Below are 26,615 nucleotides of genomic sequence, written 5' to 3'. Positions count from 1 at the left end.
GGCTCCACCCCAGAAGTATGAAAAGTGCCCATCAAACACAGGTTCACTCCGTTTCTCTATCGGCGTTTCTCCGTTTCTCTATTATTTATTTATATATATATATTTTTGGTGAAAAGTAAATGTAGCGAATTTGAATACTTTCGTTTTATTTTACTCAAGTAAAGGTAAAAATACCACAATTTAATTATACTCAAGAAAGTAGAAAAAATTTAAAAAATGCACTCAAGTACTGTAACGAAAGTATTTATAATTAGTTACTTTCCACCTCTAACCGAAGGATATTGATATTGCAGTGTGTTCAAGATTTTAAAAGCACTTTATAATATGAATGACTGTATTTTAATTATAATGCAGCATTTAAGAATAGAGCAGCTATGGCTGGGACAGGGTTCAAGTATGACTTAAAGCTTCAACGTAATCATGAGTATGTTAAAGGGATACTCCACCGTTTTTTCGTATTAAACGACGTTATTCCCTTAACTAAGACGAGTTGATACATACCTCTTTCGTCTCAGTGCGTGCACTAAATCGCTCTGTCTTGCGGCGAAACTTTGTTAGCACTTAGCTTAGCCCAGTTCATTCAATAGGGGCCAAGCAGAGAAGCTACCAAACACCTACACGTTTTCCCTATTTAAATACACAGTACTCAAGTAGTGTAACTCGACCTAGGACGGTGACACAAAACAAAACGTTGCGCTTTTCTAAGCGTGTAAAATGGATAACTATATTGTATGGCGGAATACCATAGCAAGTGCTCTGGAGCACTTTGACTTGGCGCAGTAATATCTTCACTCATGAAAAGTCCTCTCACCGTCTCCCGTTTCCCATGTGAAGATATTACTGCGCCAAGTCAAAGTGCTCCGGAGCACTTGCTATGGTATTCCTATGATATATGTATTTAAATAGGGAAAACGTGGAGGTGTTTGGTAGCTTCTCTGCTTGGCCCCTATTGAATGAACTGGGCTAAGCTAAGTGCTAACAAAGTTTCGCCGCAAGACAGAGCGATTTAGTGCACGCACAGAGATGAAAGAGGTATGTATCAACTCGTCTTAGTTAAGGGAATAACATAGTTTAATATGAAAAAACGGTGGAGTATCCCTTTAAATCAACTGTCCTCTGAGCCAGTCTTTAGATACAGGCCTGTACATTCCAAGATGTTTTTCTAAGAATGAAACAATCCAGAATTGTCAAGACATCAACAGCTGGATTCAGCTAATGAAGGATAAAACCAAGGCTGAATTCAGAATGGCAGAAATTCATACTAGTATGCTATTTTGAATTATGCTCAAGTTTGTGTTTTAATGTATGTAACAAGGATAATTGAATCAAAGAGAATTACTCATTTGCATAGGCTCCAACTCATGCAAGTCTGGAGAATCGTGAGGGTTAATGAAGGGGGAGGTCCCTCTATCTTTAATTAGCTGAAACTTGTAGAGTATTAAAAGACCAAAGGCCAGCATCTCCACACTTTGTGTTGAGCTGTTGAACAATGGCTGGAAGTTGGTGTTTGTTTCAGATTTTGGCAGTTTGTGCTTTCTGTCATGCTGTTCCACAGTGGAGTGATCTGCCTCAGAACCTTCAAGCCCTGATGATCCAGCAAACTGACCAGCAGTTTCAGCTGCAGAAGCCAGCTCAACAAACTAGCCAGCAGTTTCAGCCGCAGAAGCCAGCTCAACAAACTAGCCAGCAGTTTCAGCCGCAGAAGCCAGCTCAACAAATTAGCCCGCAGTTTTGGCCGCAGAAGCCAGCTCAACAAATTAGCCCGCAGTTTTGGCCGCAGAAGCCAGCTCAACAAACTAGCCCGCAGTTTTGGCCACAGAAGCCAGCTCAACAAACTAGCCAGCAGTTTCAGCCGCAGAAGCCAGCTCAAACTAGCCAGCAGTTTCAGCCGCAGAAGCCAGCTCAAAAACTAGCCCGCAGTTTTTGGCCGCAGAAGCCAGCTCAACAAACTAGCCAGCAGTTTTGGCCGCAGAAGCCAGCTCAACAAACTAGCCAGCAGTTTTTGGCCGCAGAAGCCAGCTCAACAAACTAGCCCGCAGTTTTGGCCACAGAAGCCAGCTCAACAAACTAGCCCGCAGTTTTGGCCGCAGAAGCCAGCTCAACAAACTAGCCAGCAGTTTCAGCCGCAGAAGCCAGCTCAAACTAGCCCGCAGTTTTGGCCGCAGAAGCCAGCTCAACAAACTAGCCAGCAGTTTCAGAAGCCAGTGGTGCAGGCAGAGCCCCTTGATAAATGTGCTGTAGCTGATAATGAGCAGATCAAATGTGGACAACCTGGGATCAGTGGTGCTGAGTGTGAAGCTATCAACTGCTGCTTTAAACGGACAGCAGTGTTTCTATGGGAAGGCAGGTAAGCATTCTCAGTCTTCTGTTCATGTTAAATTGATTCTCAGAATTAACCTGCTCTTGTACCTTGTTCTAGTGACTGTCCAGTGTATTAGAGATGGTCAGTTTGTGGTAGTGGTGGCTAGAGATGTTACTTTGCCACGACTGAGTCTGGATTCGGTACGTCTACTGGGTGAAAAAATGACCCACCTTGTGCTCCTGTGGCGTCCACACCTTCCTTTGCAATATACCAGTTCCCTGTGACTGCATGCGGCACGAGTGTGATGGTGAGCAGCTGCTTCTGGTTTTATTCTGCACTGCTTATGATGGACTGGATGCTGACACTGTTCCTATTCACAGGAGGACAGTGGATATGTGGTGTATGAAAACAGAATGACCTCATCGTATGAAGTGGGGATTGGACCATATGGTTCCATCACAAGGGACAGTCATTTTGAGTAGGTGATCTATGACATGGTGTGAACGTTAATCCCTGATAAATGCTACAAGCTCACCGTCTGTTGTCCAGGTTTCTCTTCCAGTGTAGGTACTCTGGAACTTCTGTGGAAGCTCTAGTTGTGGAGGTCAACTCTATTCCTCCACCTCCACCAGTAGCTGCTCCTGGACCTCTCAGGGTGGAGCTCAGACTGGCCAATGGCCAATGTGTCACCAAATGCTGTGCTGAAGGTAAGGTCTCGTCCAGTCTTCCTAAAGCCTTTCAAACTTGAGTCTGGTTAAACCCCAGTGTTCATCCTCAGGGGATGAGGCCTACACGTCCTACTACAGTGATACTGATTATCCCGTCACAAAAGTCCTGCGGGAGCCTCTGTATGTTGAGGTGCGCATTATAGAGAGGACTGACCCCAACATTGTCCTGATGCTGGGACATTGTTGGGCAACTTCAACCCCCAGTCCACTGGGTCTCCCCCAGTGGGACCTTCTGATCAATGGGTTACTAGAACCAGGAAGTATGACCATATTAGCCCGGTTCTGTCAACACTGCACTGGCCCCCTATCAAACATCATATAGATTTTAAAATCTTGCTTATTACTTATAAAGCCCTGAATGGTTTAGCACCTCAGTATTTGAACAAGCTCTTGTTACATTATAGTCCTCCATGTCCCCTGCGTTCTCAAAACTCTGGCAATTTGATAATACCTAGAATAGAGGCAGATCCTTTTCCTATTTAGTGCCCAAACTCTGGAATAACCTACTTAATATTGTTCGGGAGGCAGACATATTCTTGCAGTTTAAATCTAGATTAAAGACCCATCTCTTTAACCTGGCTTACACATAACACACTAATACGCTTCTAATATCCAAATCCGTTAAAGGATTTTTAGCTGCATTAATTAGGTAAACCGGAACCGGGAACACTTCCCATAACACCCAATGTACTTGCTACATCGTTAGAAGAATGGCATCTATGCTAATATTAGTCTGTTTCTCTCTTATTCCGAGGTTACTGTATCCACCAGATCCAGTCTGTATCCAGATCAGAGGGTCACCGCCGTCACCCAGATCCAGTACGTATCCAGACCAGATGAGGGCCTCTACAGCCCTGAAAGACGGCCGAGACCAGGACAACTAGATGAGCCCAGAGACAGATCCCCTCTAAAGAACTTGTCTCAGACGACCACAGGGACAAGACCACAGGAAACAGATGATTCTTGTGTACAATCTGACTTTGCTGCAGCCTAGAATTTAAACTGCTGGTTTCGTCTGGCCAGAGGAGAACTAGAGTTTTAGTTCCTTGCCACTGTCGCCTCTGGCTTGCTTAGTTGGGGACACTTCATTTACAGCGATATCGTTGACTTGATTGCAAATGATTGCACAGATACTATTTAAACTGAACTGAGATGAATGACATCACTGAATTCAATGATGAACTGCCTTTAACTGTCATTTTGCATTATTGACACACTGTTTTCCTAATTAATGTTGTTCAGTTGCTTTGACACAATCTTTTTTGTATAAAGCGCTATATAAATAAAGGTGACTTTACTTGACTTGAGGTATAAATGAAATACAATATAATATAGTATAATATAATTGTTATATCCAAGTTGTCTGGAATGCAGAATTAGGTTAACATTTCAATAAACGAGCAAGTACTACAATTACAAGCCATTCTATTAAGTGACATTTCAGCACTTGACAAAAGGAAAGCGACTTCTAAGTAGCACTTGAAGCACCGCTACGCGCAATTGCGTTAAGTGAATTTTTGGGAAATGCACGTGAAACAATAATGAACGATCGTAAAATGACTCTTAGAAAACGCTCTTAAGCACTAAGATCAATCGTTATCGAGAAACACAGCCCTGAACAATTATAGTTTTAAGCAGTGTATTAGCAGTTAGTTAGTATGCTTCACTCTAAGAAAATATCTGTAAAAATAGGGCACAATCTACTTTGTTAATATGAAGCAATTTTCCATGTTCATTTTTTACAGGTTTTTTACCTGCATTTTAAATTACGCGTTGTATTTTGTGTTTTCGGGTTACAGGGTTACAATGGATTATGGATAATGTATAATGGACAACGGATAATGTCCTGGAAAATTACTAGTACCTTTTCCATTTTTCTAGATATTTTTCTTACAGTGTACTGACTGATCAACAATCGCAGGTACAAGCTACTAACAAGGTGTATCATAAATTAACAACTTAATTCACGTGATATGTGTATTGCTAGGCATCCTTGGTTTCCTCATTGTGTGTATTTAGATGGAAAATGTGTGCCTTTTTTATCATAAAAGCCAATAGTCAAAAGTTGCTAAAAGTTGCCAAATATATTTTAAAAAGATCTAAATTTGTTGCTAGGGGCTTTTTGAAGAAAAAGCTGTTAGGGTAGTCTGAAAAGTTGCTAAATTAAACAACAAAATTGCTAAGTTGGCAACCATCTCCGTTACGTATGTAACCACGGTTCCCTGAATAGGGAACGAGATGCTGCGGTGACATCACCATATGGGAACACCTCTTGGTGTGATGAATGTCTGAAGCCCTGTACCATCCCGCCAATCCTTTTGGCCAAATAGTGCTTGGCACCACCTTACACATGCGTAATAATAGTATACAAGCATGCCGTGCGTTATTTCGCTCAGATCTCATGATACTAAGGAAACGCTATCAAGGTACGGATCACCCCAAACTGCAGCATCTCATTCCCTATTCAGGGAACTGTGGTTACATAAGTAACCGAGATGTTCCCTTTCATAGGTCACTTCAATGCTGCAGTGACGTCACCGTATGGAAACGCTATACCATCACGCCTGATGTACCTGAGATAGCTGGGACCCGAGGAAAGCATCTGCTCAAGCAGAAGAACCCGGGAGCCATGGGCCGTCCTCACATCCAGGCTGTAAAATTTGACAAAAGTGCTTGGTGAGGACCATCCTGCTGCAGCACATATATCATCCATTTACAAGATTCACTAAGGAAGGCTTGCGATGAAGCCACCACCCCCGTGGTATGAGCTCGAATCCCTAAGGGCGAAGTGAGCCCGCAAGCCCAAATGGTCGGAATCACGCCATTCGGCTGTACGATCAACATAAATCTTCAGCGCCCTCACAGGACAAATGGTTAGACCTTCTAACCCCGCCATCATTGGGGAGAAAGCCTCCAAGACCACCTAATGGAAGCGAAAAGGATTTGAAGCGACTTTAGGAACATAGTCAGGCCTTGGTCATAGCAAAATTTCACAAATCTTGGACCAAAATCCATGCACGAAGGTGAAATAAAAAGTGCTTATAAATCCCAAACTCTCTTGAAGGAGGATAAAGCTAACAGTAGGACTGTCTCTAGAGTCAGGATTTTTTTCAGTCACAGTTTCCAAGGGCTCAAATTGATGTCCTGATAGCCCTTGTAATACAATGGACAGATCTCATGATGGAACCTGTGCAGGGCGTAAAGGCCGCAGCCATCACGAACCCTGGATAAATCCAGAGACCAGGGGATGACGGCCCACTGAAATGCTGTCTATGTATGCATGGTTAGCTGCTTGAAGAAACTCCAGTATTGAAGCGACAGGGCAGTAAGCTGGATCCATATTACGAAGTCTACACCAGGTAGTAAACAGTTCGCATTTTGAAGGCATATAAGCGTCTTGTAGAAACTGCCCTAGAATTAATTAAAGTCTCGTGGCTTCTGCTGAAAGACCGGGACATATTAACTCACTCCGCTCAAAGGCCACGCTCACAGCCTCCGTAGATCTGGCCATGGGTGCCAGATCATTCCCCGTGCTTGCGACAGCAATAGTTGTTCCACTCTGTCCAACCATATTCTGGATAGCACAGCTGGAATTAGCCAAATTGGAGGAAAAGGATACAAACTGGTTCTGGGCCATTCGTGGGCTAGAGCGTCCAGTCCCAGGAGCGATGGGGGCGGACAGGAAGAGCCATAGTGGGCAATACGTAGTCATGCTTGACGCGAATAAGTCCACTTCCACCTCTCCAAACACTTGCCATATACGGCTCACTGGGGGTGCAACCTTTATTCCCCTTCCTCCAGGCTGTCTCGAGAGCAAATCCACTCCGAAGTATAAGTGTCCGGGAACGTGAACCGCTCAGATCGACAGAAATCTGTTCTGAGACCATAGAAGGATGTTCCTCTCCAGCTTGCATAGGGGACGAGAGCATAATCCTTCTTGGTGATTCAAATACGACACAACCATTGTGCTGTCCATCCTGATTAACACATGACGGCAATTCAGCAGTCTTGAAAAATATTGGAGACCTAGAAAGACCGCTAACAGCTCTAATCTGTTATGTGCCACCCTCGCTGTGCCTCTGTCCAAATCCCATGGGCTGGGCGTCCTTGACAAACAGCCCCCCAACCTGTCAATGGTCTGTCAAAAAAAAAAAAAGACCCCCAGTCGAACTCCTTTTCAAAGAAATTCGGCTGACGTCCAGGTCTTTATCATCAGAACACACCTCCATGTCACCAAAATCGTTCGATGCAGATAACAACGGGGTGAAATCCTTTGGCTTTTTGTCCACCATTGAAATAGCAGCATGCTGCCATTAGACCCAAAAGTCTGAGGCACAAACTCACTGTCACTGTGCGATATGAAGTGGCAAAGGCATGACTTGAAATACTGACAATCGTGCCCTCATCGTGCGAGAGGCCAGATCTATCTCCAAAAAGGTTACCCGCTGGGAGGGGATCAAAACACTCTTTTTAAAACCTAATATCTTAATGAGAGTGTGCTTGAGTCTGTGATTGTGCTAATACCAGCCAATCGTCTAGGTAATTAGCACACGAACACCCTGGAGACGCAACAGTGGCAGAACTGCGTCCATGCATTTGGTGAAAGTTAGTGGAGCCAGGGCTAATCCGAAGGGAAGAACACGGTATTGATACACTTTGCCCTCTAAAGTGAATTTGAGGAACTTCCTGTGTCTCTTGATGATCTGAATATGAAAGTATGCATTCTTCAGATCGATCATGACAAACCCAGTCATTTGGTTGAATCTGAGACAGAATAGATTTTACCGTCAACATCTTGAATTTGCTCATTCTGAGTGCAAGATTCAAACGGCGTAAATCCAATATTGGTCGTAAGCCGCCATCTTTGTTTTTTTTGGCACAACAAAATTTTGGCTGTAAAAACTGACTCCTTCTGAGAGGGGTGTACTTCTGCTATAGCCCCTTTTTACAGCAGAGATGACATCTCTTGTCGCAGCACTGCGGTTTCTTTTGAACTCACGATCATGGGAAGAATCCAGCGGAAAGGAGGCGGGCCTTTTCGAAACTGGATGGTGTATCTGTAACGAATTGTGCGTAATACCCATTGTGGAATGTTGGGCAAGCGTTCCCACATGGCTCGAAAAGGCTTAATTGCCTCAAGACCTCCGTCTGCGGCTGTGATGTCTCCACATGCGTTAGAATTTCTGAGCACGGAAAGCTCGCGGTGTCTGTAAAAACCGGGAAATGCATGTGTGACCCTTGGGCCATTCCTCGAACTTTAAAGGCTGAAGTGCGCAGAGTGTCTGAGGGGGCGCTCAGAGTGGTAGCTCAGTCCAATGCTGTTCGATGCACATTTTGTGGTGAGACAGTCAATGTTAGAGCCTGGGGGCTGCAGTGAGAGGGTTGGATGCGCATTAGCGGTCCAACAGCGCTCTCTAGTGGAGGGCACAGTCCCTGACGAACAGCAGAAGTATCAGGAACTACTGTTAGGAGCCTGAGGATAAGATTTTTTTTCTTGCCGTCAAATTCAGGTCCAGCCTTTTTGTTGGTGCTGGTGAGCCGGTGAATAAGCCCTAGGACCCCAATCCTTACGACGGGGTGCCATAGGTGAAGGCTCTTCCTGTGGAGAAGGAAGGAGAGGGTGAGACTTCCAGGCCATGGACGAGTTCGGCGTGAGATGTTCGGCTAGAGTCTCTTCCACCGGCGGCATCGTTGCATAACCGCGGTCCGCCATGTCACCAATGGTGGCGAAATCTGCAGCCGCGGCATTTGTGATGCGCGTTGAATAAGGCTGCTTCCAGGACCTCGAAACCTCCTGGTGGAGGTCTGGGAAGAAGGGCAGCGGCTTACGGGGCTGAGCAGGTGCACAACTAGTTAAGAAACGGTCGTCCAGTTAAGATAGAGATTGGGCCTGGGCTGCTCCCAATTCAACCCCAGTTTATCCACCGCACGGGTAACCACATCCAACAGCTCACTGTAGGAAGCATTTCTTCTGTCCGCTCGGAGGGAGAGAACCGCATGTATTGGCCAGAATGTCCTCTGAGTCCAAAGTCGTGGTGGACAAAACATAATTTGTAAAAGCAACGCCACAGAGTTTCTGCTGACTTATTGCACTCGAGTGGGGCAGAGTGAGCAAAGTGGGAGAAAACTCCAGCGAAGCACTGTCCTCATAGTCCAGGTCGCACACATCACCCCAAGCCATCGCATCGGCAACTGCAGAAGCGTTACAGCAGGGCTTGGACACGGGGGCGACCTTAGAGAATATTTCTACTCCCGAGCGCAGAACTTTAGCCGAAGGCTATCACAGTGAGAACATGTAGAGAGGTCGCTAAGCGCCGCCTGCGTGATACAGGCCCAGGCACACAACGTTACACGGCTCCTTACCTTTCCGTGACTTATCGCGTCCACGAAGAGGAGTTGAACACTGCTGGTATAATTGTTGCTGAGAACGCGAGATGCTTTCCTAGGGCACAGAAAATTTGCTATCCTGAAGGAAATGAAATCTGAGCAAAAAAACGCGCACCACGCAGGTATACTATGCTTATGCATGCGTAAGGCGGTGTCAAGCGCTATTTGGCCAGTAGGATTGGCGGGATGGTACAGGGCTGCAGACATTCATCACACCAAGAGGTGTTCTCATACGGTGGTGTCACCGCAGCATTGAAGTGACCTATTAAAGGAAAACAGACATTAATGATGCTGATTTCAAACTACAACGCTGCTGATTGACAGTCAAAGCATAGCGTGGTTTAAACCCCCCAGCTGAACTGGAGGTTTTGATTGGTTTTGCACCCGAGTCAGACCTGTCTGTGATTGGCTGAAGTGCAGGGCTCCACCCCAGAAGTATGAAAAGTGCCCATCAAACACAGGTTCGCTCCGTTTCTCTATCGGCGCCTCCTTTGGCCGTTTTTTTTTTGTTTTGTTTTTGTTTTTTTATATATATATATTTTTGGTGAAAAGTAAATGTAAATGTAATAGTAAATGTAGCGAATTCAAATACTTTCTTTTTATTTTACTCAAGTAAAAGTAAAAATACCACAATTAAATTATACTCAAGAAAGTAGAAAAAAATGTATAAATGTACTCAAGTACTGTAACGAAAGTATTTATAATTAGTTACTTTCCACCTCTAACCGAAGGATATTGATATTGCAGTGTGTGCAAGATTGTAAGCGCACTTTATAATATGAATGACTGTATTTTAATTATAATGCGACATTTAAGAATAGAGCAGCTATGGCTGGGACAGGGTTTAAGTATCACTCAAAGTTTCAACATAATCATGAGTATGTTAAATCAACTTTCTTTTGAGCCAGTCTATAGATACAGGCCTGTACATTCCAAGATGTTTTTCTAAGAATGATACAATCTAGAATTGTCAAGACATCAACAGCTGGATTCAGCTAATGAAGGATAAAACCAAGGCTGAATTCAAAATGGCAGAAAATCATACTAATATGCTATTTTGAATTATGCACAAGTTTGTGTTTCAATGTATGTAAAAAGGATAATTGAATCAATGAGAATCACTCAGTTGCATAAGCTCCAACTCATGCAAGTCTGGAGAATCGTGAGGGTTAATGAAGGGGGAGGGACTATCTTTAATTAGCTGAAACCTGTAGAGTATTAAAAGACCAAAGGCCAGCATCTCCACACTTTGTGTTGAGCTGTTGAACAATGGCTGGAAGTTGGTGGTTGTTTACAGATTTTGGCAGTTTGTGCTTTCTGTCATGCTGTTCCACAGTGGAGTGATCTGCCTCAGAACCTTCAAGCCCTGATGATCCAGCAAACTGACCAGCAGTTTCAGCCGCAGAAGCCAGCTCAACAAACTAGCCAGCAGTTTCAGCCGCAGAAGCCAGCTCAACAAACTAGCCCGCAGTTTTGGCCGCAGAAGCCAGCTCAACAAACTAGCCCGCTGTTTTGGCCGCAGAAGCCAGCTCAACAAACTAGCCAGCAGTTTCAGCCGCAGAAGCCAGCTCAAACTAGCCAGCAGTTTCAGCCGCAGAAGCCAGCTCAAACTAGCCCCCAGTTTTGGCCGCAGAAGCCAGCTCAACAAACTAGCCAGCAGTTTCAGCCGCAGAAGCCAGCTCAACAAACTAGCCAGCAGTTTCAGCCGCCGAAGCCAGCTCAACAAACTAGCCAGCAGTTTCAGCCGCAGAAGCCAGCTCAACAAACTAGCCCGCAGTTTTGGCCGCAGAAGCCAGCTCAACAAACTAGCCCGCAGTTTTGGCCTCAGAAGCCAGCTCAACAAAACTAGCCCGCAGTTTTGGCCGCAGAAGCCAGCTCAACAAACTAGCCCGCAGTTTTGGCCGCAGAAGCCAGCTCAACAAACTAGCCAGCAGTTTTGGCCGCAGAAGCCAGCTCAACAAACTAGCCAGCAGTTTCAGAAGCCAGTGGTGCAGGCAGAGCCCCTTGATAAATGTGCTGTAGCTGATAATGAGCAGATCAAATGTGGACAACCTGGGATCAGTGGTGCTGAGTGTGAAGCTATCAAATGCTGCTTTAACGGACAGCAGTGTTTCTATGGGAAGGCAGGTAAGCATTCTCAGTCTTCTGTTCATGTTAAATTGATTCTCAGAATTAACCTGCTCTTGTACCTTGTTCTAGTGACTGTCCAGTGTATTAGAGATGGTCAGTTTGTGGTAGTGGTGGCTAGAGATGTTACTTTGCCACGACTGAGTCTGGATTCGGTACGTCTACTGGGTGGAAATGACCCACCTTGTGCTCCTGTGGCGTCCACACCTTCCTTTGCAATATACCAGTTCCCTGTGACTGCATGCGGCACGAGTGTGATGGTGAGCAGCTGCTTCTGGTTCTATTCTGCACTGCTTATGATGGACTGGATGCTGACACTGTTCCTATTCACAGGAGGACAGTGGATATGTGGTGTATGAAAACAGAATGACCTCATCATATGAAGTGGGGATTGGACCATATGGTTCCATCACAAGGGACAGTCATTTTGAGTAGGTGATCTATGACATGGTGTGAACGTTAATCCCTGATAAATGCTACAAGCTCACCGTCTGTTGTCCAGGTTTCTCTTCCAGTGTAGGTACTCTGGAACTTCTGTGGAAGCTCTAGTTGTGGAGGTCAACTCTATTCCTCCACCTCCACCAGTAGCTGCTCCTGGACCTCTCAGGGTGGAGCTCAGACTGGCCAATGGCCAATGTGTCACCAAAGGCTGTGCTGAAGGTAAGGTCTCGTCCAGTCTTCCTAAAGCCTTTCAAACTTGAGTCTGGTTAAACCCCAGTGTTCATCCTCAGGGGATGAGGCCTACACGTCCTACTACAGTGATACTGATTATCCCGTCACAAAAGTCCTGCGGGAGCCTCTGTATGTTGAGGTGCGCATTATAGAGAGGACTGACCCCAACATTGCCCTGATGCTGGGACATTGTTGGGCAACTTCAACCCCCAGTCCACTGGGTCTCCCCCAGTGGGACCTTCTGATCAATGGGTGAGTGTACAGCCAACCTTTATCCAGTTAGTCTGCTGGGAGACACTTTCCAACCTTCACCTTTGTCTTCAGATGCCCTTACCAGGATGACCGTTACCTGACCACACTGGTTCCAGTGACCGGATCATCTGGTCTTCAGTTCCCAACCCACTACAAGCGCTTTGTTGTGAAGATGTTCACATTTGTAGATCCAGCCTCACTGGCTGCTCTGCAGGAAACTGTATGCCCTCTTTTACTTCCACAATTTTACTACTTGTGGATTCTGTGACTTGAGCCTCTTTCTTCCCTGTCAGATCTTCATCCACTGCAGTACAGAAGTGTGCCATCCATCATCTGGCTCTTGTGAGCAAAGCTGCGCCAGGAAACGTGAGTTCTTGCTTTCTCTTGACAATGGAACGGTGCTTTAAGTGCGTTCTCACTTCTAAAATTTCTCTTTCAGGTAGAGACACTACTATCAAGGCTGTCTCTGAGCAGACTGTGGTTTCTAGTGGAGAAGTTACTCTGGTCATGTAAATCTAGTTTTAAATAAACTTTACAGAACCCTGAGGTATCTTTTGTCTGGTGTGTTGGTTCTGCAGAATCTGGCATTATGCCTCTTCCCAGTTTTTATCCCACACTATTAAACCAAGGTTCCACAACCTTTTGTTAGGTCATGGATTCTGAGTCCAGGCTTCTGTACAAGCCATTGCCTTTATCCATCCTCCAGTTTTTAACCGGGGGAGCACAATGTTTAAGGGTTAATCTAACTTATTAATGCTGGGGTGTCCAAACCAATTGCTGGAGGGCAGAGTTCTGCAGCTGCTACCTGGATGGGATAATTTTTTTATTATTCATTTGCTCAAATTAGGGCTACACTTATTCGTCCCATTTTTACCTAGATACTAAATAATTTGTAAAAAATGTATGACGTTTTGTGTATATTTGATTAATATAAATTAATAAATGGGTTCTAACATTAGAATCTATTAATTTGTCTAATAATGTCTAAAAATATAATAGTGTCCACCATGCTCTGATAATGTATGGAATATTATATTAACAGACTATCCCAAATTTAATAAAACAATAGGCCTGTACCTTGAAGCACAGATGTGTCTGTCACTTTAAATGTATGGTTCACCCCAAAATAAAAATTATATAAATCATAATTTACCCAGGCTGTTCTAAACCTGCTTAAAGTTCTTTCTTCTGTTGAACACAAAAGATACTTTGAAGAATGTGGGTAACCAAACAGCTTCTGGTCCTCAGTAACTTCAAGAAAAAATCAAAAATAAATAAAAAAAATTCCATCAGAGTCCTTGGGGACCAGAAGCTCTTTGGTTACCCACATTCTTCAAAGTATCTTATGTTCAACGGCAGAAAGAGATTATTAAGGTTTGGAACAACTTGTGGGTGTGTAAACGATGACACAATTTTCATTTTTGGGTGAACTATCCCTTTAAATCAGACAGTCCAACCTGAGCAACTGAAATGCTTCTCTGCAAACTGCACATTCATCATTAGTTACAGGATAGACACACTGATGACTTTCCTATTCATCCCTACGTCTGGAGAGTCTTGTGTTCAAAGGGCGGATGTGAGTGAGCTCTGCGCTGGTTTAGCGCATGAAAGGGCTTTAACGGCGCGCGTCCTGGAGACTCCGTCTCCATGAAAACAAAGATGCCAAAATGGAATCACCCGCAAATGAGCTTCTCTAATACCTCGTATGAAATTGATGTCATTGTAATTGCTATTAGTATTATAAACCATGCAATAAACTTTTTTGTTTATCCAACTATATGTTGGCATTTGTAAAATACGACAAATCGCGTCCCGTATTGATTTGATACGGGACCCATCATTTTACCTTTAAATACGGGACGATTCCGTATTTTAAGGGACGGGTCGCAACCCTAGTGGAAGTTGCTAAAGGAAGGTCAATTTGTTGCTAAAAGCTGCTAAATGACATTCTAACCATCCTCTGCTAACTTACTTTCTGGGGGAGTTTGACTCCTAACCCTAAGGTTGTGGGTTCGAGTCTCGGGCCGGCAATACCATGACTGAGGTGCCCTTGAGCAAGGCACCGAACCCCCAACTGCTCCCCGGGCACCGCAGAATAAATGATACCCACTGCTCCGGGTGTGTGTTCACAGTGTGTGTGTGTGCACTTTGGATGGGTTAAATGCAGAGCATGAATTCTGAGTATGGGTCACCATACTTGGCTGTATGTCACATCACGTCACGTAATGTAATTGCACGATGTCATCATTACGTAATTACGACGCAAAATTGTCACTATTCAAATCTCAGCAAAATTATATTATTATAATATTTTATATATGTTAATTTAGATTTGTTCGTTAAAGTAATATAACATAATATAAAAATATAAATAACTGTATTTTTAAATACAACATTGAATTATTGAACACTTACACATTTTTAACAATTAGGGCCTAAAATTTAAGTTTTTTTTTTTTTTTTTTTTTTAATTAGATATTAAACTAGTAAAACTACACATTCTGGGCTGCGTTTTCCAAAAGCTTTGTAAGCCTAAGAAGTTTGTAAAAACGATCGTAAGACTGATCTTCATATTACGGTCTGTTTCCCAAAAGCATCGTTACTTAAGTAGCACTTGAAAATCATCGTAGATGTATGAGTGCTCTGGAGTAATCATAAAGTCCTAAGTGCATCGTAAGAAGACAGATTTATGCAGTCACCTGCAGGACAATCGGCAGATTACGCGTTTAACTTTATTTAAGTGCAATGTGATTATATTATAAAGTTTTGATTGTACTTTATTGCACACTTTATTACTCTTTTTTTTGTATTTTTGTTTTTGTTTTTTATATGAATTCATGAATTAAATAATTAAAACGGGCAGAAAAAATAGAAATACACATCTAAATTGAATGACTGAAGCAAAAAAAAAGAATAAAAGTAGTAATGTAGGAAATATGCTTCAAAGACTGGGAGGAAGAAATCTGTCAATGACTTACTGACGTGCACAAAAAACAACTTATTGGACCCGGAAATAACGTCTCTATATAGATATTATATACTACAATATTTATTTTTGTATAAAGTATATTGTATATTATTATGTAAAGTATAATATTGTAAGTATAACATTCTTTTGCATAGACTAGAAAAGTTTGTTGGCATTAATGGAAGTACATTAGCATGGTTAAATCGTACTTATATGACCGCCATCAATTCGTAGCAGTGTATGAAGAGGTATCATATTGATCACAAGTGCAGTATGGAGTACCTCAAGGCTCAGTACTAGGGCCGTTACTCTTCACGCTTTACATGTTACCCTTGGGAGATATCATCAGGAAACATGGTGTTAGCTTTCACTGTTATGCTGATGATACACAGCTCTATATTTCTTCACAGCCTGGTGAAACAGACCAATTTGAAAAACTAATGGAATGCATAGTCGATATAAAAAACTGGATGACGAGTAATTTTTTTACTGCTAAATTCTGAAAAAACAGAAGTGTTAATTATAAGACCTAAAAACTCTGCATGTAATAACCTAGAATGCTGTCTAAGATTTGATGGCTGCTCTGTCAATTCTTCGTCATCAGTTAGGAACCTAGGTGTGCTATTTGATAGCAATCTTTCCTAAGAAAGCCAAGTTTCTAGCATTTGTAAAACTGCATTTTTCCATCTCAAAAATATATCTAAATTACAGCCTATGCTCTCAAGGTCAAATGCAGAAATGTTAATCCATGCGTTTATGACCTCAAGGTTAGATTATTGTAATGCTTTATTGTTCTGCACGCTTAATAAACAAACTCCAGCTAGTCCAAAATGCAGCAGCTAGAGTTCTTACTAGAACCAGGAAGTATGACCATATTAGCCCGGTTCTGTCAACACTGCACTGGCCCCCTATCAAACATCGTATAGATTTTAAAATCTTGCTTATTACTTATAAAGCCCTGAATGGTTTAGCACCTCAGTATTTGAACAAGCTCTTGTTACATTATAGTCCTCCATGTCCGCTGCGTTCTCAAAACTCGGGCAATTTGATAATACCTAGAATATCAAAATCAACTGCGGGAGGCAGATCCTTTTCCTATTTGGCGCCTAAACTCTGGAATAACCTACTTAATATTGTTCGGGAGGCAGACATATTCTTGCAGTTTAAATCTAGATTAAAGACCCATCTCTTTAACCTGGCTTACACATAACACACTAATACGCTTCTAATATCCAAATCCGTTAAAGGATTTTTAGCTGCATTAATTAGGTAAACCGGAACCGGGAACACTTCCCATAACACCCAATGTATTTGCTACATCGTTAGAAGAATGGCATCTATGCTAATATTAGTCTGTTTCTCTCTTATTCCGAGGTTACTGTATCCACCAGATCCAGTCTGTATCCAGATCAGAGGGTCACCGCAGTCACCCAGATCCAGTACGTATCCAGACCAGATGGTGGATCAGCACCTAGAGAGGGCCTCTACAGCCCTGAAAGACGGCCGAGACCAGGACAACTAGATGAGCCCAGAGACAGATCCCCTGTAAAGACCTTGTCTCAGACGACCACAGGGACAAGACCACAGGAAACAGATGATTCTTGTGTACAATCTGACTTTGCTGCAGCCTAGAATTTAACTGCTGGTTTCGTCTGGCCAGAGGAGAACTAGAGTTTTAGTTCCTTGCCACTGTCGCCTCTGGCTTGCTTAGTTGGGGACACTTCATTTACAGTGATATCGTTGACTTGATTGCAAATGATTGCACAGATACTATTTAAACTGAACTGAGATGAATGATATCACTGAATTCAATGATGAACTGCCTTTAACTGTCATTTTGCATTAATGACACACTGTTTTCCTAATTAATGTTGTTCAGTTGCTTTGACACAATCTTTTTTGTATAAAGCGCTATATAAATAAAGGTGACTTGACTTGACTTGAGGTATAAATGAAATACAATATAATATAGTATAATATAATTGTTATATCCAAGTTGTCTGGAATGCAGAATTAGGTTAACATTTCAATAAACGAGCAAGTACTACAATTACAAGCCATTCTATTAAGTGACATTTCAGCACTTGACAAAAGGAAAGCGACTTCTAAGTAGCACTTGAAGCACCGCTACGCGCAATTGCGTTAAGTCAATTTTTGGGAAACGCACATGAAACAATAATGAACGATCATAAAATGACTCTTAGAAAACGCTCTTAAGCACTAAGATCAATCGTTATCGAGAAACACAGCCCTGAACAATTATAGTTTTAAGCAGTGTATTAGCAGTTAGTTAGTATGCTTCACTCTAAGAAAATATCTGTAAAAATAGGGCACAATCTACTTTGTTAATATGAAGCAATTTTCCATGTTAATTTTTTACAGGTTTTTTACCTGCATTTTAAATTACGCGTTGTATTTTGTGTTTTCGGGTTACAGGGTTACAATGGATTATGGATAATGTATAATGGACAACGGATAATGTCCTGGAAAATTACTAGTACCTTTTCCATTTTTCTAGATATTTTTCTTACAGTGTACTGACTGATCAACAATCGCAGGTACAAGCTACTAACAAGGTGTATCATAAATTAACAACTTAATTCACGTGATATGTGTATGGCTAGGCATCCTTGGTTTCCTCATTTTGTGTATTTAGATGGAAAATGTGTGCCTTTTTTATCATTTGAGTCAATTGTCAAAAGTTGCTAAAAGTTGCCATATAAATTTTAAAAAGGTCTAAATTTGTTGCTAGGTGCTTTTGGAAGAAAATGTTGCTAGGGTAGAGTGAAAAGTTGCTAAATTAAACAACAAAATTGCTAAGTTGGCAACCATCTCCGTTACGTATGTAACCACGGTTCCCTGAATAGGGAACGAGATGCTGCGGTGACATCACCATATGGGAACACCTCTTGGTGTGATGAATGTCTGAAGCCCTGTACCATCCCGCCAATCCTTTTGGCCAAATAGTGCTTGGCACCACCTTACACATGCGTAATAATAGTATACCTGCATGCCACGTGTTATTTCGCTCAGATCTCATGATACTAAGGAAACGCTATCAAGGTACGGACCACCCCAAACTGCAGCATCTCGTTCCCTATTCAGGGAACTGTGGTTACATAAGTAACCGAGATGTTCCCTTTCATAGGTCACTTCAATGCTGCAGTGACGTCACCGTATGGAAACGCTATACCATCACGCCTGATGTACCTGAGATAGCTGGGACCCGAGGAAAGCATCTGCTCAAGCAGAAGAACCCCGGGAGCCATGGGCCGTCCTCACATCCAGGCTGTAAAATTTGACAAAAGTGCTTGGTGAGGACCATCCTGCTGCAGCACATATATCATCCATTTATAAGATTCACTAAGGAAGGCTTGCGATGAAGCCACCACCCCCGTGGTATGAGCTCGAATCCCTAAGGGCGAAGTGAGCCCGCAAGCCCAAAAACAAATGAACAGCTCCCAAAAACCAATGAATAGCTGGTCGGAATCACGCCATTCGGCTGTACGATCAACATAAATCTTCAGCGCCCTCACAGGACAAAGGCTTAGATCTTCTAACCCCGCCTCCATGGGGAGAAAGCTTCCAAGACCACCTGCTGGAAACGAAAAGGATTTGAAGCGACTTTAGGAACATAGTCAGGCCTTGGTCACAGCAAAACTTTCACAAATCCTGGTGCAAAGTCCATACACGAAGGTGAAATAGAAAGAGCTTGTAAATCCCAAACTCTCTTGAGGGAGGATAAAGCTAACTGTAGGACTGTCTTTAGAGTCAGGATTTTTTCAGTCACAGTTTCCAAGGGCTCAAACGGATGTCCTGATAGCCCTTGTAATACAATGGACAGATCCCATGATGGAACTCGTGCAGGGTGGAAAGGCCGCAGCCATCGCTAACCCTGCATAAATCAAGAAAGCAGGGGATGACGGCCCACTGAAACGCCATCTACGTATGCGTGGTTAGCTGCTTGAAGAAACTCCAGTATTGAAGCGACAGGGCAGTAAGCTGGATCCATATTATGAAGTCTACACCAGGTAGTAAACAGTAGCATTTTGAAGGCATATAAGCGTCTTGTAGAAACTGCCCTAGAATTAATTAAAGTCTCGTGGCTTCTGCTGAAAGACCGGGACATATTAACTCACTCCGCTCAAAGGCCATGCCCACAGCCTCCGTAGATCTGGCCATGGGTGCCAGATCATTCCCCGTGCTTGCGACAGCAATAGTTGTTCCACTCTGTCCAACCATATTCTGGATAGCACCGCTGGAATTAGCCGAATTGGAGGAAAGGCATACAAACTGGATCTGGGCCATTCGTGGGCTAGAGCGTCCAGTCCCAGGGGCGATGGGGGCGGATAGGAAGAACCATAGAGGGCAATGCGTAGTCGTGCTCGACGCAAATAAGTCCACTTCCACCTCTCCAAATGCTCGCCATATATAGCTCACCGTCTGGGGGTGCAACCTCCATTCCCCTTCCTCCAGGCTGTCTCGAGAGCAAATCCACTCCGAAGTATAAGTGTCCAGGAACATGAACCGCTCAGATCGACAGAAATCTGTTCTGAGACCATAGAAGGATGTTCCTCTCCAGCCTGCATAGGGGACGAGAGCATAATCCTTCTTGGTGATTCAAATACGACACAACCATTGTGCTGTCCATCCTGATTAACACATGACGGCAATTCAGCAGTCTTGAAAAATATTGGAGAGCTAGAAAGACCGCTAACAGCTCTAATCTGTTATGTGCCACCCTCGCTGTGCCTCTGTCCAAATCCCATGGGCTGGGCGTCCTTGACAAACAGCCCCCCAACCTGTCAATGACGCGTCTGTCAAAAAAAAAAAAAGACCCCTAGTCGAACTCCTTTCCGAAGAAATTCGACCGACGTCCAGGTCTTTATCATCAGAACACACCTCCGTGTCACCAAAATCGTTTGATGCGGATAACAACAGGGTGAAATCCTTTGGCTTTTTGTCCACCATTGAAATAGCAGCATGCTGCCATTAGACCCAAAAGTCTGAGGCACAAACTCACTGTCACTGTGCGATATGAAGTGGCAAAGGCATGCGCGGGGGAGACAACAATCGTGCCCTCATCGTGCGAGAGGCCAGATCTATCTCCAAAAAGGTTACCCGCTGGGAGGGGATCAAAACACTCTTTTGGAGATTTGTGATCTTAATGAGAGTGTGCTTGAGTCTGTGATTGTGCTAATACCAGCCAATCGTCTAGGTAATTAGCACACGAACACCCTGGAGACGCAACAGTGGCAGAACTGCGTCCATGCATTTGGTGAAAGTTAGTGGAGCCAGGGCTAATCCGAAGGGAAGAACACGGTATTGATACACTTTGCCCTCTAAAGTGAATTTGAGGAACTTCCTGTGTCTCTTGATGATCTGAATATGAAAGTATGCATTCTTCAGATCGATCATGACAAACCAGTCATTTGGTTGAATCTGAGACAGAATAGATTTTACCGTCAACATCTTGAATTTGCTCATTCTGAGTGCAAGATTCAAACGGCGTAAATCCAATATTGGTCGTAAGCCGCCATGTTTTTTTTTTTTTTTTTGCACAACAAAATTTTGGCTGTAAAAACTGACTCCTTCTGAGAGGGGTGTACTTCTGCTATAGCCCCTTTTTACAGCAGAGATGACATCTCTTGATGCAGCACTGCGGTTTCTTTTGAACTCACGATCGTGAGAAGAATCCCACGGAAAGGAGGCGGGCCTTTTTGAAACTGAATGGTGTATCTATAACGAATTGTGCATAATACCCATTGCAGAATGGGCAAGCGTTCCCACATGGCTCGAAAAGGCTTTAATTGCCTCAAGACCTCCGTCTGCGGCTGTGATGTCTCCACATGCGTTAGAATTTCTGAGCACGGAAAGCTCGCGGTGTCCGTAAAAACGGGAAATGCATGTGTGACCCTTGGGCCATTCCTCGAACTTTGAAGGCTGAAGTGCGCAGAGTGTCTGAGGGGGCGCTCAGAGTGGTAGCTCAGTCCAATGCTGTTCGATGCGCATTTTGTGGTGAGACAGTCAATGTTAGAGCCTGGGGACTGCAGTGATAAGGTTGGATGTGCATTAGCTGTCCAACAGCGCTCTCTAGTGGAGGGCACAGTCCCCGGCAAACAGCAAAAGGATCAGGAACTACTGTTAGGAGCCTGAGGATAAGATTTTTTTTCTTGCCGTCAAATTCAGGTCCAGCCTTTTTGTTGGTGCTGGTGAGCCGGTGAATAAGCCCTAGGACCCCAATCCTTACGACGGGGTGCCATAGGTGAAGGCTCTTCCTGTGGAGAAGGAAGGAGAGGGTGAGACTTCCAGGCCATGGACGAGTTCGGCGTGAGATGTTCGGCTAGAGTCTCTTCCACCGGCGGCATCGTTGCATAACCGCGGTCCGCCATGTCACCAATGGTGGCGAAATCTGCAGCCGCGGCATTTGTGATGCGCGTTGAATAAGGCTGCTTCCAGGACCTCGAAACCTCCTGGTGGAGGTCTGGGAAGAAGGGCAGCGGCTTACGGGGCTGGGCAGGTGCACGACTAGTTAAGAAACGGTCATCCAGTTTAGATAGAGATTGGGCCTGGGCTGCTCCCAATTCAACCCCAGTTTATCCACCGCACGGGTAACCACATCCAACAGCTCACTGTAGGAAGCATTTCTTCTGTCCGCTCGGAGGGAGAGAACCGCATGTATTGGCCAGAATGTCCTCTGAGTCCAAAGTCGTGGTGGACAAAACATAATTTGTAAAAGCAACGCCACAGAGTTTCTGCTGACTTATTGCACTCGAGTGGGGCAGAGTGAGCAAAGTGGAGAAAACTCCAGCGAAGCACTGTCCTCATTGTCCAGGTCGCACACGTCACCCCAAGCCATCGCATCGGCAACTGCAGAAGCGTTACAGCAGGGCTTGGACACGGGGGCGACCTTAGAGAATATTTCTACTCCCGAGCGCAGAACTTTAGCCGAAGGCTATCACAGTGAGAACATGTAGAGAGGTCGCTAAGCGCCGCCTGCGTGATACAGGCCCAGGCACACAACGTTACACGGCTCCTTACCTTTCCGTGACTTATCGCGTCCACGAAGAGGAGTTGAACACTGCTCGTATAATTGTTGCTGAGAATGCGAGATGCTTTCCTAGGGCACAGAAAATTCGCTTTCCTGAAGGAAAGAAATCTGAGTGAAAAAACGCGCAGCACGCAGGTATACTATGCTTATGCATGCGTAAGGCGGTGTCAAGCGCTATTTGGCCAGTAGGATTGGCGGGATGGTACAGGGCTGCAGACATTCATCACACCAAGAGGTGTTCTCATACGGTGGTGTCACCGCAGCATTGAAGTGACCTATTAAAGGAAAACAGACATTAATGATGCTGATTTCAAACTACAACGCTGCTGATTGACAGTCAAAGCATAGCGTGGTTTTAACCCCCCCAGCTGAACTGGAGGTTTTGATTGGTTTTGCACCCGAGTCAGACCTGTCTGTGATTGGCTGAAGTGCAGGGCTCCACCCCAGAAGTATGAAAAGTGCCCATCAAACACAGGTTCGCTCCGTTTCTCTATCGGCGCCTCCTTTGGCATTTTTTTTTTTTTTGTTTTGTTTTTGTTTTTTTATATATATATATATTTTTGGTGAAAAGTAAATGTAAATGTAATAGTAAATGTAGCGAATTCAAATACTTTCTTTTTATTTTACTCAAGTAAAAGTAAAAATACCACAATTAAATTATACTCAAGAAAGTAGAAAAAAATGTATAAATGTACTCAAGTACTGTAACGAAAGTATTTATAATTAGTTACTTTCCACCTCTAACCAAAGGATATTGATATTGCAGTGTGTGCAAGATTGTAAGCGCACTTTATAATATGAATGACTGTATTTTAATTATAATGCGACATTTAAGAATAGAGCAGCTATGGCTGGGACAGGGTTTAAGTATCACTCAAAGTTTCAACATAATCATGAGTATGTTAAATCAACTTTCTTCTGAGCCAGTCTTTAGATACAGGCCTGTACATTCCAAGATGTTTTCTAAGAATGAAACAATCTAGAATTGTCAAGACATCAACAGCTGGATTCAGCTAATGAAGGATAAAACCAAGGCTGAATTCAAAATGGCAGAAAATCATACTAATATGCTATTTTGAATTATGCACAAGTTTGTGTTTCAATGTATGTAAAAAGGATAATTGAATCAATGAGAATCACTCAGTTGCATAAGCTCCAACTCATGCAAGTCTGGAGAATCGTGAGGGTTAATGAAGGGGGAGGGACTATCTTTAATTAGCTGAAACCTGTAGAGTATTAAAAGACCAAAGGCCAGCATCTCCACACTTTGTGTTGAGCTGTTGAACAATGGCTGGAAGTTGGTGGTTGTTTCAGATTTTGGCAGTTTGTGCTTTCTGTCATGCTGTTCCACAGTGGAGTGATCTGCCTCAGAACCTTCAAGCCCTGATGATCCAGCAAACTGACCAGCAGTTTCAGCCGCAGAAGCCAGCTCAACAAACTAGCCAGCAGTTTCAGCCGCAGAAGCCAGCTCAACAAACTAGCCAGCAGTTTCAGCCGCAGAAGCCAGCTCAACAAACTAGCCCGCAGTTTTGGCCGCAGAAGCCAGCTCAACAAACTAGCCCGCAGTTTTGGCCTCAGAAGCCAGCTCAACAAACTAGCCAGCAGTTTCAGCCGCAGAAGCCAGCTCAACAAACTAGCCAGCAGTTTCAGCCGCAGAAGCCAGCTCAAACTAGCCCGCAGTTTTGGCCGCAGAAGCCAGCTCAACAAACTAGCCAGCAGTTTCAGCCGCAGAAGCCAGCTCAACAAACTAGCCAGCAGTTTCAGCCGCAGAAGCCAGCTCAACAAAACTAGCCAGCAGTTTTTAGCCAGCAGTTTTGCCGCAGCTCAACAAACTAGCCCGCAGCCGCAGAAGCCAGCTCAACAAACTAGCCCCGCAGTTTTGGCCGCAGAAGCCAGCTCAACAAACTAGCCCGCAGTTTTGGCCGCAGAAGCCAGCTCAACAAACTAGCCCGCAGTTTTGGCCGCAGAAGCCAGCTCAACAAACTAGCCCGCAGTTTTGGCTGCAGAAGCCAGCTCAACAAACTAGCCCGCAGTTTTGGCCGCAGAAGCCAGAAGCTCAACAAACTAGCCCGCAGTTTTGGCCGCAGAAGCCAGCTCAACAAACTAGCCCGCAGTTTTTTGGCCGCAGAAGCCAGCTCAACAAACTAGCCAGCAGTTTCAGAAGCCAGTGGTGCAGGCAGAGCCCCTTGATAAATGTGCTGTAGCTGATAATGAGCAGATCAAATGTGGACAACCTGGGATCAGTGGTGCTGAGTGTGAAGCTATCAACTGCTGCTTTAACGGACAGCAGTGTTTCTATGGGAAGGCAGGTAAGCATTCTCAGTCTTCTGTTCATGTTAAATTGATTCTCAGAATTAACCTGCTCTTGTACCTTGTTCTAGTGACTGTCCAGTGTATTAGAGATGGTCAGTTTGTGGTAGTGGTGGCTAGAGATGTTACTTTGCCACGACTGAGTCTGGATTCGGTACGTCTACTGGGTGGAAATGACCCACCTTGTGCTCCTGTGGCGTCCACACCTTCCTTTGCAATATACCAGTTCCCTGTGACTGCATGCGGCACGAGTGTGATGGTGAGCAGCTGCTTCTGGTTTTATTCTGCACTGCTTATGATGGACTGGATGCTGACACTGTTCCTATTCACAGGAGGACAGTGGATATGTGGTGTATGAAAACAGAATGACCTCATCGTATGAAGTGGGGATTGGACCATATGGTTCCATCACAAGGGACAGTCATTTTGAGTAGGTGATCTATGACATGGTGTGAACGTTAATCCCTGATAAATGCTACAAGCTCACCGTCTGTTGTCCAGGTTTCTCTTCCAGTGTAGGTACTCTGGAACTTCTGTGGAAGCTCTAGTTGTGGAGGTCAACTCTATTCCTCCACCTCCACCAGTAGCTGCTCCTGGACCTCTCAGGGTGGAGCTCAGACTGGCCAATGGCCAATGTGTCACCAAAGGCTGTGCTGAAGGTAAGGTCTCGTCCAGTCTTCCTAAAGCCTTTCAAACTTGAGTCTGTTAAACCCCAGTGTTCATCCTCAGGGGATGAGGCCTACACGTCCTACTACAGTGATACTGATTATCCCGTCACAAAAGTCCTGCGGGAGCCTCTGTATGTTGAGGTGCGCATTATAGAGAGGACTGACCCCAACATTGCCCTGATGCTGGGACATTGTTGGGCAACTTCAACCCCCAGTCCACTCGGTCTCCCCCAGTGGGACCTTCTGATCAATGGGTGAGTGTACAGCCAACCTTTATCCAGTTAGTCTGCTGGGAGACACTTTCTAACCTTCACCTTTGTCTTCAGATGCCCTTACCAGGATGACCGTTACCTGACCACACTGGTTCCAGTGACCGGATCATCTGGTCTTCAGTTCCCAACCCACTACAAGCGCTTTGTTGTGAAGATGTTCACATTTGTAGATCCAGCCTCACTGGCTGCTCTGCAGGAAACTGTATGCCCTCTTTTACTTCCACAATTTTACTACTTGTGGATTCTGTGACTTGAGCCTCTTTCTTCCCTGTCAGATCTTCATCCACTGCAGTACAGAAGTGTGCCATCCATCATCTGGCTCTTGTGAGCAAAGCTGCGCCAGGAAACGTGAGTTCTTGCTTTCTCTTGACAATGGAACGGTGCTTTAAGTGCGTTCTCACTTCTAAAATTTCTCTTTCAGGTAGAGACACTACTATCAAGGCTGTCTCTGAGCAGACTGTGGTTTCTAGTGGAGAAGTTACTCTGGTCATGTAAATCTAGTTTTAAATAAACTTTACAGAACCCTGAGGTATCTTTGTCTGGTGTGTTGGTTCTGCAGAATCTGGCATTATGCCTCTTCCCAGTTTTTATCCCACACTATTAAACCAAGGTTCCACAACCTTTTGTTAGGTCATGGATTCTGAGTCCAGGCTTCTGTACAAGCCATTGCCTTTATCCATCCTCCATTTTTTAACCGGGGGAGCACAATGTTTAATTAAGGGTTAATCTAACTTATTAATGCTGGGGTGTCCAAATCAATTGCTGGAGGGCCAGAGCTCTGCAGAGTTCCAACAAGCATACCATAGAGTTTTCAAATAAGCCTAAAGGACTTAATTGGATTGGGTGTATAATTAGGGTTGAATCTAAACTCTGCAGGG

General features: G+C 44.2%; 1 protein-coding gene across 4 annotated transcripts; it reads left to right on the top strand.

Annotated features, from left to right (window-relative positions):
- Nucleotides 1-1,453: 1,453 nt before the first annotated feature.
- On the top strand, nucleotides 1,454-26,265 carry LOC109069125 (zona pellucida sperm-binding protein 4). 4 transcript variants are annotated; one of them, XM_042746372.1, is made up of 13 exons: nucleotides 1,454-1,807; nucleotides 10,811-11,116; nucleotides 11,274-11,390; nucleotides 23,898-24,245; nucleotides 24,404-24,590; nucleotides 24,632-24,796; nucleotides 24,869-25,056; nucleotides 25,130-25,227; nucleotides 25,299-25,456; nucleotides 25,527-25,719; nucleotides 25,792-25,939; nucleotides 26,013-26,085; nucleotides 26,159-26,265. In XM_042746372.1, the coding sequence occupies exons 1-13, from the start codon at nucleotides 1,490-1,492 to the stop codon at nucleotides 26,230-26,232; spliced, it is 2,373 nt and encodes a 790-aa protein (XP_042602306.1). In that variant the 5' UTR covers nucleotides 1,454-1,489; the 3' UTR covers nucleotides 26,233-26,265. The 4 variants fall into 4 exon arrangements, with proteins under 4 accessions (XP_042602306.1, XP_042602308.1, XP_042602307.1 ...); XM_042746374.1 differs by lacking the exon at nucleotides 24,404-24,590 and having other exon boundaries at nucleotides 23,898-24,206; nucleotides 24,643-24,796; XM_042746373.1 differs by lacking the exon at nucleotides 24,404-24,590 and having other exon boundaries at nucleotides 24,643-24,796.
- Nucleotides 26,266-26,615: the final 350 nt, after the last annotated feature.

The sequence above is a fragment of the Cyprinus carpio genome, chromosome B20, assembly GCF_018340385.1.
Source record: "Cyprinus carpio isolate SPL01 chromosome B20, ASM1834038v1, whole genome shotgun sequence".
Classification (NCBI taxonomy): Eukaryota; Metazoa; Chordata; class Actinopteri; order Cypriniformes; family Cyprinidae; genus Cyprinus; species Cyprinus carpio.
The sequence above is the reverse complement of the archived record's forward strand: the minus strand, read 5'-3'. Positions and strand labels throughout refer to the sequence as shown.